The sequence below is a fragment of the Phyllostomus discolor genome, chromosome 7 (assembly GCF_004126475.2).
Source record: "Phyllostomus discolor isolate MPI-MPIP mPhyDis1 chromosome 7, mPhyDis1.pri.v3, whole genome shotgun sequence".
Lineage (NCBI taxonomy): Eukaryota > Metazoa > Chordata > Mammalia > Chiroptera > Phyllostomidae > Phyllostomus > Phyllostomus discolor.
Genome location: NC_040909.2, coordinates 116,655,116 through 116,669,203, shown reverse-complemented (window position 1 = coordinate 116,669,203; position 14,088 = coordinate 116,655,116). Strand labels below are relative to the sequence as shown.

General features: G+C 40.2%; 1 protein-coding gene across 5 annotated transcripts in view; it reads right to left on the bottom strand.

The window, feature by feature from the left end:
- The window catches only part of OXR1 (oxidation resistance 1), a 376,616-nt gene that overhangs the window by 177,801 nt on the left and 184,727 nt on the right, over positions 1–14,088 (bottom strand). For all 5 annotated transcript variants that reach the window (XM_028534085.2, XM_028534087.2, XM_036031343.1 and 2 more), the window contains one exon: positions 2,207–2,403. In XM_028534085.2, coding sequence (XP_028389886.1) covers positions 2,207–2,403 — 197 coding nt within the window. The remainder of the gene's footprint in view (positions 1–2,206; positions 2,404–14,088) is intronic.

Below are 14,088 nucleotides of genomic sequence, written 5' to 3'. Positions count from 1 at the left end.
CCTCTGACTCACTTCTGCGCAGAGGAGGATGGGACTCTTCTAAGTGACACAGCCAGCTACCCCTAAAATGTCACAAGTGGTTAATTTCACCTTCAGTGTCTGCTGTCGCTGACTCATGCCTGCCTTAATCTCGCTAAGGTTCTATCTCTCATCTGAAAATAACGAGTATAACACCTACCTCTCAGTCGTTCTGAGAGTGAACGGAGATAGAAGAAAGGAGGTTAACTTGTGCCAGGCATACAGATAATCTCAGTTGTTACTGTTCATTACCAATAATATTATACTGAGGAATACTGAAATAGATTTGTTTTGTGAAATGATCACATGGCTGCAAACATTTCAGCCTTAAAAATGTTTCCAGATCCAAGTTAGAAGAAGGTTACATAAATATAGTCAAATCCACAATGCAGATGTCCATGTTACCATAATAGACATGACATTGACATTGATTATTTGTCAATTTGTTTCAAATCCAATAATTAAAAATTACCTAGTGGTAGAGCTATTAAAAAAAAACTCATAGTTATTTCTGCAATCCAAAGGCACCCTTTAGACTTCTGTGTCCTAGGCATATCTCTATTTTGTGTGGCCAACCTGGTCAGTATTTCTCATTTTCTCATCTTTGGAGAATGTTGAGTTTGTACAATAAACTGTTTTCTGAAGGCAACATACTGAGTCTTCTTAGCCAACTAATAAATCAGAAAGGCAACAGAAGGTCGCGGACATGTTGGAGGGTGGGAGGAGAGTAAACTGAAAAATGGAGACACAGTGATACAAACTTATGGGCTTTTTTAGTTGATTGATTTGTAGAAATCTGCTATCTTAAGTTTTAAAAACAGAAGTATTCACTTGTCTATAGTGTCTTTTATCAATTTCCATTATTTGACTATTGACATCATTAAAGACATCATGCACATTGCCCATTGAAAAATAAGACTAAATATCTTAATCTGGAAAGAGAAAGCCTGAGAGGAGATATAGGAAGAGTGGGTACATAGAATACTGGGAAGGAAAAATACTGCTAAGCCTGCATGGATGGAGGCAACTCTTTAAGCTTGAAGGGAAGTCATTTAACCCAAAGACACAGGAAAATGGCTTGACGAAATCATAAAGAAAACCAGTGTGGGAGTCAATTAGAAGTCTGATCTCCTGATTATTATTTCTAGCTAGGGACACTAAAATACTTGAGAAAAAAATTTAAACATCCCATATTGGGGCTGTAGGGCTGGTGGGTGGATACCAAATAAAACATGACATCTTTGACATAACTTTGGTAAACCCATTAAGACACAGTATCTACTATTAAGGCTTCTGGATATGACTGAACTTCTCCAAAATGAAATAACACATAAGGCCAAAGCACCCACCCTCTTCCTGGGTAGATTTCTCTTCTCTGGGTATCATCCTCTACCATGTAGGATATGTTTAGCAACTTTTGTCTCAAACAGACCTAAGACACCAACAACTGTTTGTTACTTACAAAACAAGGATAAAGGCATGATGGACAAACGCTGGTACATAAAAGTTAATAATTCAGTTCATTTATGTTAATGACGTACAACACTCCAATTAGATCTTCAAGTTTAAACTTACAAGACACTATTCTACATGGAAAAAAGGAACATTCACCCACAAAACCCTGCCCCCAGACCCTTTCACGCGGTGAGCTCTGCGTGTGACTCCGCCCTCCAGAGAGAAGTAGTGTCCAAGTGCAGAACAGACCTACGCTGCCCCTGGTTCCCTCTCAGAAGGCAGTGACCTCCTATTTTCTTAGTGGCTTTGCCAGTTACAGGCTGACATCAACACTGTCTCAACGTCCTGACAGAATAAGGTCAGAGACCTGAGAGCCTGGAGGGAAAAAGAAAAGAACAAAAACCCCAACCCAAAAATGACGCTGGCCGAAGAATGGCGAAAATGAAAATGGTCCCACCTAAGCTTGAAAGTTGGAAAACCACACACACCATGTACTCACTCCCCTTAGGCCAGACACAGAAGGCCCTCCAGCCTGCTCTCCTATCTAACTTTGCCAGGGTTTTCAGTACTTTTCCATCTCCACGGTCAGACCACACCAGAAACGCCCACGGGAATCATCGTAAAAACAAGCACATTGTACGAAGAAGGGAGCATTTGACTCCAGACCCACACACTCACGGTGCTCTCTAGACAGGCGTCATCTATTCGCGTGCACGAAACGTGCGGTGCTCACCGATGGTGTAGAACCGCTTCAGTTCACTCCTGCGGGAAGGATGCTTCTGGGTGTTGGCTGAGTTGTTCTGCTCTTCTTCAATGATGGGCGTCTTGGGTGCGGGGGGCTTGCTGGCTTGGGGCATTGGCTTTCCCGCCCCGGCCAAAGGGTTGAGCCCTGGAGCAGTGATATCCACCGACTGGGACTTTTTCTTCAACCTATGGGCAAAGAAAACCACACGCTGTGACCACGGACTTGTTCGCATTTATCTCCAAACGTATCTTATATCACCAGTAATGTTTGGCCCTGAAAGAGAACAAATTTTATTCAGAAATTATTGACCTTCCCGACAGGATTTTTAATTCCTCAAAGATTTCTGAAACTAGTTGAGAATAAATCTTCTGCCCAATTATTTTAAAAGCTTTCACTAGAATATATTAAAATTTAAAGTGTTAAATCAAGGACTTCTCTTTTTTTAATAACAGCAGACTAAAATGTGATGCTGGAGGAAATGCACTTGGCTACGGCATTTGGTTTGGAAAGAAGTATTCTTTCATGCTATAGTCAAGCAGTAGTTAGAAATAATCGCAACCCAGAGGAGGATAATGAAATGATTATCTGGGTAACTAGAAGCAGCCAGTGCTTTCCTAGTTATGCTACAACAGCATCTTAGCTATAAAAATTACATAAAGTTCATAGCATTTCTCCAGATACTCTCAGTGACAATAAAAGCATTGCTCGTGTCCACCGTTTAAAGAGCTGACACCAGGCCTATTTCAGAAAATAAAAAGCTACCCATGAAGCATTTTTCCCACTCATGCATGAGAATGTTTCTCCTGGCATAAAAATCGTGGATAAATGATATGAGCTAACTTCAAATACTTGCAGCTCCATAACTTGATATTTGTAATGTAAGGGAACCCTAAGCTCAGCCTACTCTTGGCCTTTAGTCCATCCAGAGGCTACTGTTGTATCATTTTGTTTAAGTCCGAGTCTCTAGAGCAAACACGTTTGCAGTTTTCTTTATTAATTACGGCAATCACACCCGAACATCTGCAATTTTCTAAAAGTTTCATACATCTTTACACCTCCAGGCTTTACTTCTATTTTCTGGAAGTATATTAACTTGCATTTTCTGCTCTACTCTGCGAGACTCAGCTTCAGGGTGGCCTCCCACAGAGAGCCTCCCACGACGCAAACCTCGATGGCCTCACGCCGCTCCGCAGAGGGGGCTGTTCATGATCAACTCTCAGTGAGCGTCTGGCACACCGAATTCACCAGAGCAAGAGCTTCATTACAGGGATGGATCATTTCAATAGTAAAGGGTTCATTACTGAAAGCAGTGTTTACTCGATTTTAGTTACTTCATTATCGCCTATATGGTTTCTGCCACATCCACACATAACCTCTATTACCTACTTAATATTTATGGAAACTGACTTGCTTTATCCAAACTGCCAGTAAATACATTTAGGAGTGCTCAACAGTGTTGGTCATAAGAAATGTAACATACCCCCCAGGATGGCTAACGTGTACAGACATGGTATTAAGTGTAGTGATGAGGAGCAATTAGAATTCTCGGATGCCACTGGAGGGAATGGAAACTGGGTTGACCACTTCATACAAGTGTCGGGCTGTATCTGCTTCGCTGAAGGTGTTCACCCTTTGACTCACCTCTTCAGTTCCTAGGACATACCCTACACCGGTATGGACACATTTGCCCTAAGACACAGTCAAGGATGTTCGTAGAAGCACCGTTTATAATACACAACTATCAAAAGTGACCCAACTGTCTGCTCACAGTAGAAATGGGTGAATAAACTGTGATAATACTTATATAATGGGATTTTATACAGCAATGGAAGTGAATGAAGATTATAATAGTTACTGAATAGCTTACTTGCTAAAAAAGGTGACAGTAAAAAAATAGAATGGTGTTGTAGCCTCCAGCCTCCCAGAGATAGTTAGATCAGAGTTCATCTAAAGGATAATCCCTTCCCCACTGCAGACAGCCACTCCTCTTCACCATCCCCCGTCGTCCACAAACCGAAAGGGACTGTTCATTCATCCCTCCATTGGCTGCTCTGCACCACAGACTGTCTGTTCTGGGCACAGGGACGCTCCACTCCGTGAACAAAACCAGGAAAGTATCCGCCATCACGGAGTCCTCATTCTTATGGAGGTAGACAAGTAATAAGTAAATAAACAAACTGATGAATAACAAAACAAGTAGTAAAAAGTGCTGTGGGTTAAAATAAAGTGCAGCAAGAGCAACACTGAATGCAGGTGCACATGCATACTCGCACACAGAGGAGAGCACAGGCAGGGTTCTTGCACTGTCATTCTTCTGAGAAGAGCCCTGAAGGAAGGAGCTATGAACATGCCTGGAGAAGCAGCATTTAACTCACTTTTTGTGTTAGAGGAGCAAGGTGTCTGAAGCAGAGAAATGGGGCGGGGGGTAAGAAGCAGGAGGTGAAGTCAAAAGATGGTACTGGGGGGCAGCGGACTGAGGGCAGATCACATAAAGCTTCAAGGTCATTGAAGAATGAGGCCAAGAGAGGGTTTGAGCAAAGGAGTCATCACATGATTGCCATATTTTACAAGAATCACTCTGGCTGCTTTGTGGAAATTAGGTTGAAGCCTGTGTTTCCAAGTTAAGCAAGCTCCATGCAAGGTCCTTTAAGGAGCAGCCACCAAAAAACACCTGGTGAACCACACACTTGAGGAAACATGGATTTACTTTGCACAATTATCTCCTTATTATTGTCTCCATTTTGCCGGTAACACCATTCTTGTCTTGGTCTGGAACTTGCAGGTCTGGAGCTAGAAGCTATAGTTGTACTGCAGGCAACCACAGAAGGCACTGAGATTAATAGTGAGTCATTAAGAAAAGAGTTGCAGGTCACCAGGGCAACAAAATTAATGTGTCCCAACAGGGCTTTCCAGAAAAGCAACTCAGACACACACAGACTAAGACTACACTAAAAATGTTATGCTCAACTCTGTAAATTCTAAGAAACTACTGATAGTTGACGATTTTTTCACCTACAAAAATGTCAGTATTCTACAGTTTATCCTATAAACTTTATTTCAAAATTAAATTAGAATTTTAATATAAAGCATTTTTTTTAGAGGAAGGGGGAATAGGGATGCAAAGGCAAGCTACTGAATTTACAGAAAGAAAGCCAGTTGCTCTCCAGTTCTTGGGAATAATTATTTTCAAAACACAAGTGTGACAGGTTGAATCTCAAATTCACATAGCAAAATATTTGATCACCAGAAACTGTATTTTATACTGGCCTATTTTAGAACTGGTCCAAGTGACTAAGGTCTCATATTGGAGACTTTGTTAATTACAGGCTATGTAATGACTTATACTTGATAAAAGCACCAGCTAATGTAATTTATATGATGGCTTATGTTTGATAAACTACCAGGTGATATAATTAATGAAGTTCTACATCACTTCAAAATGTCTAAGTACCCCAGAGTCCTTCTGCCACCTCTTTAGAGTGAGCAAAGGACATGGCTCTGGTTTCCAAAGGCCAAAGGCAGGCAGAACATGGCCCTCTGGCATTCCCCCCTTCTGTTTGCCCCTCCCCAATGGAGACTAGAAGGGTATCATGTTCTCATTGTTGCTGCTGGAGTCAAGAACATTGATGGTAGGTTTGCTGGCTTGCTTAAGACAAAACTTGCACTTTCTTAGAAAGCAGAACTATGTGGGTAACTGAATTACTCCCTTAAAGATTCTAAAAATGACTACTATGGTTGACAAGGAAACCTGCTAACTGCTACCTTCAATTTCCAAATTTCATGAAAGGAGAAATCCTTCTGAATGTTGAACAATGCCTTCATTAAACGTGTTAAAGAAATGTAAATATAGCGGAATGGAATATGTAGGTGTACATGAGATAAAATACCCATTGATAATAAATGAAACGTTATAAACAGAGACTCAAACAACAGGCACCGAAAGGAACTTTGTATTTCCAAAGAAAAATGAGTGTTGACATCTTGGACGCCAGAAAAATGAAAGAGGTGGAGAGGCCATCCCTCTTGGCATGACTCCGATAGACAGATGTCTGGTGTTTTATAATTTTTGCTTTTTTTCATTGCTTCTTTTGAGTAGATTCCGATTCTTCCCCACGTGCACTCCAATGTTGGTAACAATGTCGGACACTCTTTTGAGAGTCAATAGACTCACTCATAAAATGGGGGATAAAACATACCCAGGAACATTCTGAGGACTAAGAAAACATCCTCTAAGGAAACAGCCAGCATACCACCTGCACAGGATGCTGTCAATAGATGCAGGTTCCAATCTCTTTGTAAGAGGGTGTAAGGCATGACAGCATTTTGTTCTTCAAACACTCAAGGGATGCTGAGGAAACTCCATCAGCCTCTCAGGATCCTTCCCTGCAGTACTACCTGAGATAAACATTGAAATTGCGTGGGCTTCACTGCATTTTGTACAGAAGATTCGCCTGTTTTGAAGTGTAGATTTCAGGGAAGGAGTGGGAAATAGTAAGAGGGAAAGTTAAATAGGAGTTCTCTGTGTTGTGTGCAAGGTGACATTTCTACTGTGAGAGTCTCCAACTCTTTTGGAAAATAATTCATCAATGCTTCACTTGGGTGTATCCATCTTTTAGAAAAATCAGTGTGAGGTTGACTTAAAACAGCAAACCCATAAGCAGAGGTTGACACCAGGGAACCTTGAGAAAGTAAAGACAAGAATTAATAAGAAAAAGTGGACGGTTTTTGACTTTCTTATTCTGTAAAAATTGGGTTCATGCCAATTTCAATAGTTCTCCCACGGGCAGGAGAAGCCCTGTAGGCAGCGATGAGATGTGAAATCATAGAAACTAGAGAAAAAAAAAGAAGGGGCAGAAACTTCCTATGCCAACCAATTCAAACAGAATTACTCTGATAACTAAATTTTCTGAATTGTATTTGTGCGTTAACTTATTTCCGCTTTCCTGGAAACATAAGAAATCTTCCAGTCACTTTCCAAATCATTGTTTGGGTGGGATATAGACATCCTTGGGCTTCAGTGAGTAAATGGACACGCCGAAGCCCGGGCTCGCACCAGCGGTGACTGAATATGGTTTCCCACTGCCTACAACAGAGGTTTCTCTCAGAGACCTGGGTCAGTTCTGTATTTCAACGGCTTTCGCCAGGGAGAAGTTTTCTCTCGGCTTCTTTACTTTTAGCCACTTCTTACTTTCTTACTGTTCTTTATTGCCTGTCATACTGGTAGTCTTCCCTAACCTTTACCTCTCACATTGTGGACTCCCACCTTCTACCAATCTCCATCCTTCCATTTATGTCATGACCAAATGACGCTTTTCATCTCTGTCTATCAGGCTCTGCACCTTTATTTTTCTTAAATTAAAGAAAATATATTTATTGATTTTAGAGAGTGAAGAAGGGAAAGAGAGAGCAACATCAATGTGAGACAGAAACACTGATTAGTTGCCTTCCATTCACGCACTGACCGGGGACCACACACACAATGCAGGCATGTACGATGATGCTCCAACCAACTGAGCCACGCCGGCCAGGGCAAGGCTCTGCATCTTCAAATGGTCTTGTCATTTTGTCTAAATGCCATATGATAAAACGCTACCTTAAGCCTAAACTGATTCCTGATATGACTTATTTGCATAAGACAAAATGTTTCCAATTACTTTGAGTTCTTAATTGGAATCACACCTTCCATCACGTGGAATTCAAATTGTACCTGCATTTAACTACATGTTCCTGACTTCTGTAGCCACCTGGGAAGAAAAAAGAACCTTTTACCATCCACTTACTGTAGCGTCAACACCTTGGGCAACAGCTAAGAAAATCTATACCATATTTTATAAATACTAAAATATAAACTAAAATACATACTAGAGTATAGTGGAAATATTCCTTAGGTCAGAGGAATTTAAGGTGGCATAACATTAGCATGTAAAAGCTAAGTCTTCATATATTTGACTGTGCACCTTGAGAATAACAGTGGAGTGGTTAAGACTAAGACATAGGGGCCAGAGTTCCTAGTCTGGTATTTTTTTTAACTTAAAACATTTTTTTGTTTAGATTTTAATTTATTTATCTTTAGAGAGAGGGGAAGGGAAAGGGAAAGAGAGGAAGAAAAACATCAATGTGTGGTTGCCTCTCACATGCCCCCTACTGGGGACCTGGCCTGCAACCCAGGCATGTGCCCTGACTGGGAATCAAACTGATGACCCTTTGGTTTGCAGGCTGCACTCAATCCAGTGAGCTACACCAGCCAGGGCCCTAATCTGGTATTTACTAGCTATGTAACCTTAATAAATTTTCTTAACCTCTCCTTGCATCTGTTTTCTCAAATGTAAAATGGAGGTATTAATAATACCATGTCATAAAATTGCTGTGAGAATTAAATTAATATTTATAAAAACACTTAAGAGACTTGGATGAATAACTATTATATATGCTTTTGCTTTCAAAAAAAACACAAGCAAACATGATCACTGAGCTTTTATAATATACAGTGTATAGGCCACATACTATATATACATTATTTCATTTATTGATCACTACCACCTATGAGATATGTATCATATGTGCTATTTGTTGAGAGGTCAATGAAGGTTTAGAGAAAGTGATAAGGCTAAAAATTAGGGAAGCTGCACTTCAACAGGGACGTTTTGACCAAAACATCACATTTTGGAATTAGGAGATGAATTTCAGCTCGGACACTTATTAGCCATGTGACTTTGGACAAGGACCCGGACTATCTATGTCTCAATTCACAATGGTACTATTCACCTAGTTTGGCAGAGAGTTATTGTGAGCATAACATGAGTTTAATTATGTGAAAGCATTTTGTAAAATTCCACAGAAATCTACAGTACTGGTAGTAGCCATACAAACTCACACTTTCCCATTCATTCGTTGCCTCCTTACACAAATGTGCATGTTACACATATCTACATGGATACATGTGAATGGCTGTGCCCCAAAGACCCAAGCCTTGTCATCCTTCCCAGTAATTTCCAGCAAGAAGACCATCTGTGGTCGCACAACTTATTACTGTGAGCAAAGCTGTCTCCTTGCTTCCTAAAAGAGCTAATGTAAGGGTATTTTTTCAAGCAGTAAAGCTGCTGAGAATGCAGGCTATTCCAAGTTGGATACTGTGGCTGCTGCAAAAACCTCAAGTCACTCAGAAAGAGCTTCTGAGAGCAAATGCCTAAAAAATTTTCACATGGCAAAATTAAGGGCTTTTGTTACACTTCCTGTACAATCTGACTACAAATCAACAGCTAAAGACAAACCACAAAATCAGCAAAAGTACAAGCATATTCAAAAGTCCAACCAGAAGAAATAACAGATTGGAAACCAATGTATTAAAACGAGAAAGCAATCCGTTGGGGTATAGAATGTGGCCGTTGTAGCCTGCTCTGTAATTACTGGGGCCATAGTATTCTTTATGCCTCAAACAGCAGGAATGCAACAGAAAAATCTCATGAACGTGCAGTCAGGAATTATACAATCTTACAATTCCAAACCAATGCTAAATGTTTCAACAGCAGTACCCTTTCGGAGTGTACATCGGTTTTGGGACAGTTAATGGGATCCCCAAACTAGGTACCTTGTTATAATAAGACATGTTCCTAGCCCTGTATCCCTTCTAAGAAATTTATGTTTCCCTATTTTGGAAATCCAAAAACAGAAAATTCAAGAATGAAGCCACAGGTGCAATGATATGTAGGAATGGTCTGCTAGAAATTCTCTCCTTAAATGAAATTGAATCCAACCCTGCAAAGGGCAAGGCCAGTGTGCGTGCCATGACTAGTAGGAAGTATACATCAATTCATTGCTATTATATCTAATTTTATTCTAACAAAACAATCTGCCTCTCCAGAATTTCGTGAACCTAATATAAATGCTAGCATTTCTTACTGAACTTTTATGAAAAAGACACCCGAATTCTTAAAGTTTTCCAGCTGCTTTATATCTCTATGCCTATACCAGCCCAAAGAAAAGAAGTAGGAGAAAAGTAGCTTCTCGTAGGAGTCCTCACTTCCAGATCAACTTAATTCCTACATTTACAGAAATCCTGTCTATTTACTGTATTATCCTTAGGACTTAGTATAGCTCTTGGCATATAGCAAGTATTTAGTATACAAATCACTGAATGAATGACTGAATGAATGGCTTCATCATGGGAAAAAGCCACAAGAAATAATACAAAAAATGCAAGCATGTGCATATATAAAAATCCATGAAAGTAACCTAAGAGAATAAGACTTTGGATAGTTTGGTTGCTCATATTATGATCAATTTGATACATTCACATAACACAGACTTCATCCCACTGTACTATGGAATGTTTTTTGAGCTTCGACCGAGGAAACAGTCCCATCTCCATTAACAATACTATGATAAATATTTCACTTTATTCACTAAATCAGATTTCTAATTTCTTTTATTTTTTTTAAGATCTAACTGGCTTTATTCAAGGATTCATGAATTAGGCAGCATTCCATTTGGTAAACAGAAAAGTGCTCCCCCAGCTTTGTAATTTCTAAAGAAACATCGTGGCTTTCATAAACTGACATCCTTATGCAAAAAAAAAAAAATCAATGTTGGCATGGAGGAGTGAAAACAGCAAGGACTCTGGAATCCAGTATTTGGGTTCAAGGTCAGGATCTACTGCTTTTAAGCAATCTACTGATGAAACAACTATTGATTAGAAAGTTCTACTTTACGTTTTTGAATATTCATTAAGAATTTTACATGTTATCTTTCTACTACAAAATTTCAAAACATTAAGTCAAATAGTAAAATTTTTAATGAGTTCCCCCTTCTGTGTACTTTCCAATTATACTTCTATATTGCAAGCATTAACTTTGAAATTATACACATTTTCAATTTAATTCAGTTTTTGCCTTGGAACGTCAAAGCTTTTCAACGAGAAAATCCTGAAAGTAGAAAACCATTATGCAAATCCAAAGTTAGGGCTTGAAGGATTTGGAAGTCAAATTCTTGTAAATGTTGAACAGTCTTCAGCAGTAACTCCCAGTGATGAAACAATTATATTACCTTTTATGAAATGATTTGTAACATGCCATTGCCACAAGGATTGTGTTCTGTTTATTCAATTTAGGTGAAGGAATCAGAATAAAGACTATTATAAGACTTTAGGTTTATATCCAACATTCCTGATTAAAGGAAGCTATATTTCACAGGGTCTATGACAAACTATCTGTATAAAGCATATGGACTTGCTGATTAAAATACAGTTTTGCTTATGCACAACATAAGGCAACCCCAAACATAAGGATGATAGCTTCTGCAAGTAATAATAATCTGGGCCAAAGCCCAGTGGTTTATACTTAAAATGCCAATATAGCCCACACAACCTCCCATCTTAATTTCTTCAAATGAAGGCATGAGAAACAGAGAAGGTACAGAAAAAAATATGGGTCTCCTATTTATATATTAGTTCAGGAATTTGATGGAAAACATCACTCTGGTTAATCCACCACCTTTGCCTTTCACCACCTATGGTCTCACCTACAAGTGGAACCTAATCAACAAAACAAACAAGCAAGCAAAATATACCCAGAGACGCTGAAATAAAGAATAAACTGACAGAAACCAGAGGGGAGAAGTAAAGAGCAAGAAGTATCTCTCTCTTTGCTAACCACTCCCACCAGCATTCCGCCAGGTGCTAGCCTATGCGTCCCTTCAAGGCCTTTTCTTCCTAAGGCCACACCCCATCTCCTGGTTTCCCTCTCTCTCACAGCACACGGCTTCATCTCTTTCTCACTGCACCGCCTCTCCAATCCTGCGCCACACCCATTCCTTTCACAGGACAACTCACAGATTTTCAGTCGCTTCCTGTGGTCACATTCAAGAGGTACCTTCTGGTTTTTCATCTCTCTTAACCTTTTAGCTGCAGGATGTATTTGTGGAGGTGTTAAGGCCATGGACTCTGGAGTTCAGATGCCTGGATTCAAAACTCGGCTCCTTAGCAGGAGATCTCGGGCAAATTACTTAATCTCTCTGCAGTTTCCTCTTTGTAAAATAGGTTTAATAACAGCATTTACCTGAAAGGATTATTAAAAGGACAGTATAGAACATCATCCCTATAAATATTCAGCATGCTGCACATTGGAACATAGAAGTCCTCAATTCTTTTATCATTTTTTATTTTTTACAGATTTTATTTATTTTATTTTTAGAGATGAGGAAGGGAGGGAGAAAGAGAGGGAAACATCAATGTGTGGTTGCCTCTTGCACACCCCCTACCAGGGGCCTGGCCTGCAACCCAGGCATGTGCCCCAACTGGGAATGGAACCAGTGACCCGTGTTCAATCCACTGAGCTATACCACCTGGGGCCTCAATTCTTTTTTCTTTTTTCTTTTTTTAACAGGCCTCTCTACCTTGAAGCATTCTACCTTAGTGTCCCTAATGCGCAGTTCTTCTAAGATTTCTTTTTTCACTCTTCCTCAAAGAGTCTTTTTTTTGTTTTTCTAGTCAATCCTATATTGTGGGATATCCAGGGGCTATTGGAGCTGCGCCCCCTTCATTCCCTTGGGATGTATATTTATATGCTGAAAACTCCCATGTTTATTCCTCCACCCCAAACTGTTCCCCGTACAGCAAACTGAAATATCGATCGCACTTGTTACTGGGTATTATCCCTTACCTAGGGCCCATCTTAAATTTAACATGCCGTTAAGTAAGTTCTTGACTCCTAAACTCACCCCAAACCTTCCTTCCTGTTGCCTCTGTAAATGGTTTCACCACCCACACAGTTACCCACCCTCACAGTTAATAAGGGTAAAGGGACCCAAATATTTGGTGATGGAAGAGGACTTGACTTTGGGTGGAATGCAATATACAGATCATGCATAATAGAAATGTACACTTGAAACCTATATGATCCCATTAACCAATGTCACCCAGTAAACTTAATAAAAATATATAAATATTTAAACAAAGAAAGAAAGAGGCTTGGGGTAGAATACCCTTTTAAACAAGTGTGGATTTGATACACTGGCATTAATGGCTAATGGCATTTCACTCCTGCATTTTCCAGGCCTGACGCTTCTGCAGGTGGTAAATTGCATTAGCAGAGAAATCAGATGGAGAATGAATGCAGAGAAGCAAAATATCACACACTAACAAAGCCAGGAAAAAAAAGTGCAGTGGAAAAAAATATGTCCCCACATATGTTCATTTCTGATCTCAGTAAGGACAGAGGAGCTCCAACATAATTCATCATTAAAAAATAAGAAATAAAATCTGATGATGGAAAAAGGTAGCAATCTATATTTAATCGGAGGACTTTTTTAATCTGGTGGAAAACCAAGTTCAAGCACTTAATTTTCCAGTGGCAGGAGTGGAACCGGCATTTCTTGGACTCATGCTCTATGTTAAGTAAACGACGAACGGCTGCCTTTAACCCACACGCCGGGAGCCACCTGAGCTCAGGGACCGTCTTCCTCCTGTTTGAACCACCAACGCCCTCCATCCCAGCAGGCACACAGTGACCAGCGTTAGAAGCTGGACTTCACCGAAGGATAAATCAAACCACCTGGTACGAAAGCCACAGGAAGGGAAGCCGTAAAGCCTTCTCAGGAACTCCTGGATGCTTTCCATCACAAACCTGCCGAAGGCCGTACAGCGCCGCCGCTCTGGGCTCCTTTCCAGACTGGTGCTCGGACTACATTCCGTGTTACCAGGAAGACAGTTCGATGTCAGACACTTCTCTCGGCCCTCATCATTCTCACTGGCACAACGCTGACGATCGCTCCTGTGATACTTGCCTAACAAAGTTACACATCTTTGTGTTCACCAGATACCTGGTGATTCTTTTCTACATTCAAAGCAGCACACCGTAGTTCCCCTTATCTGTGGG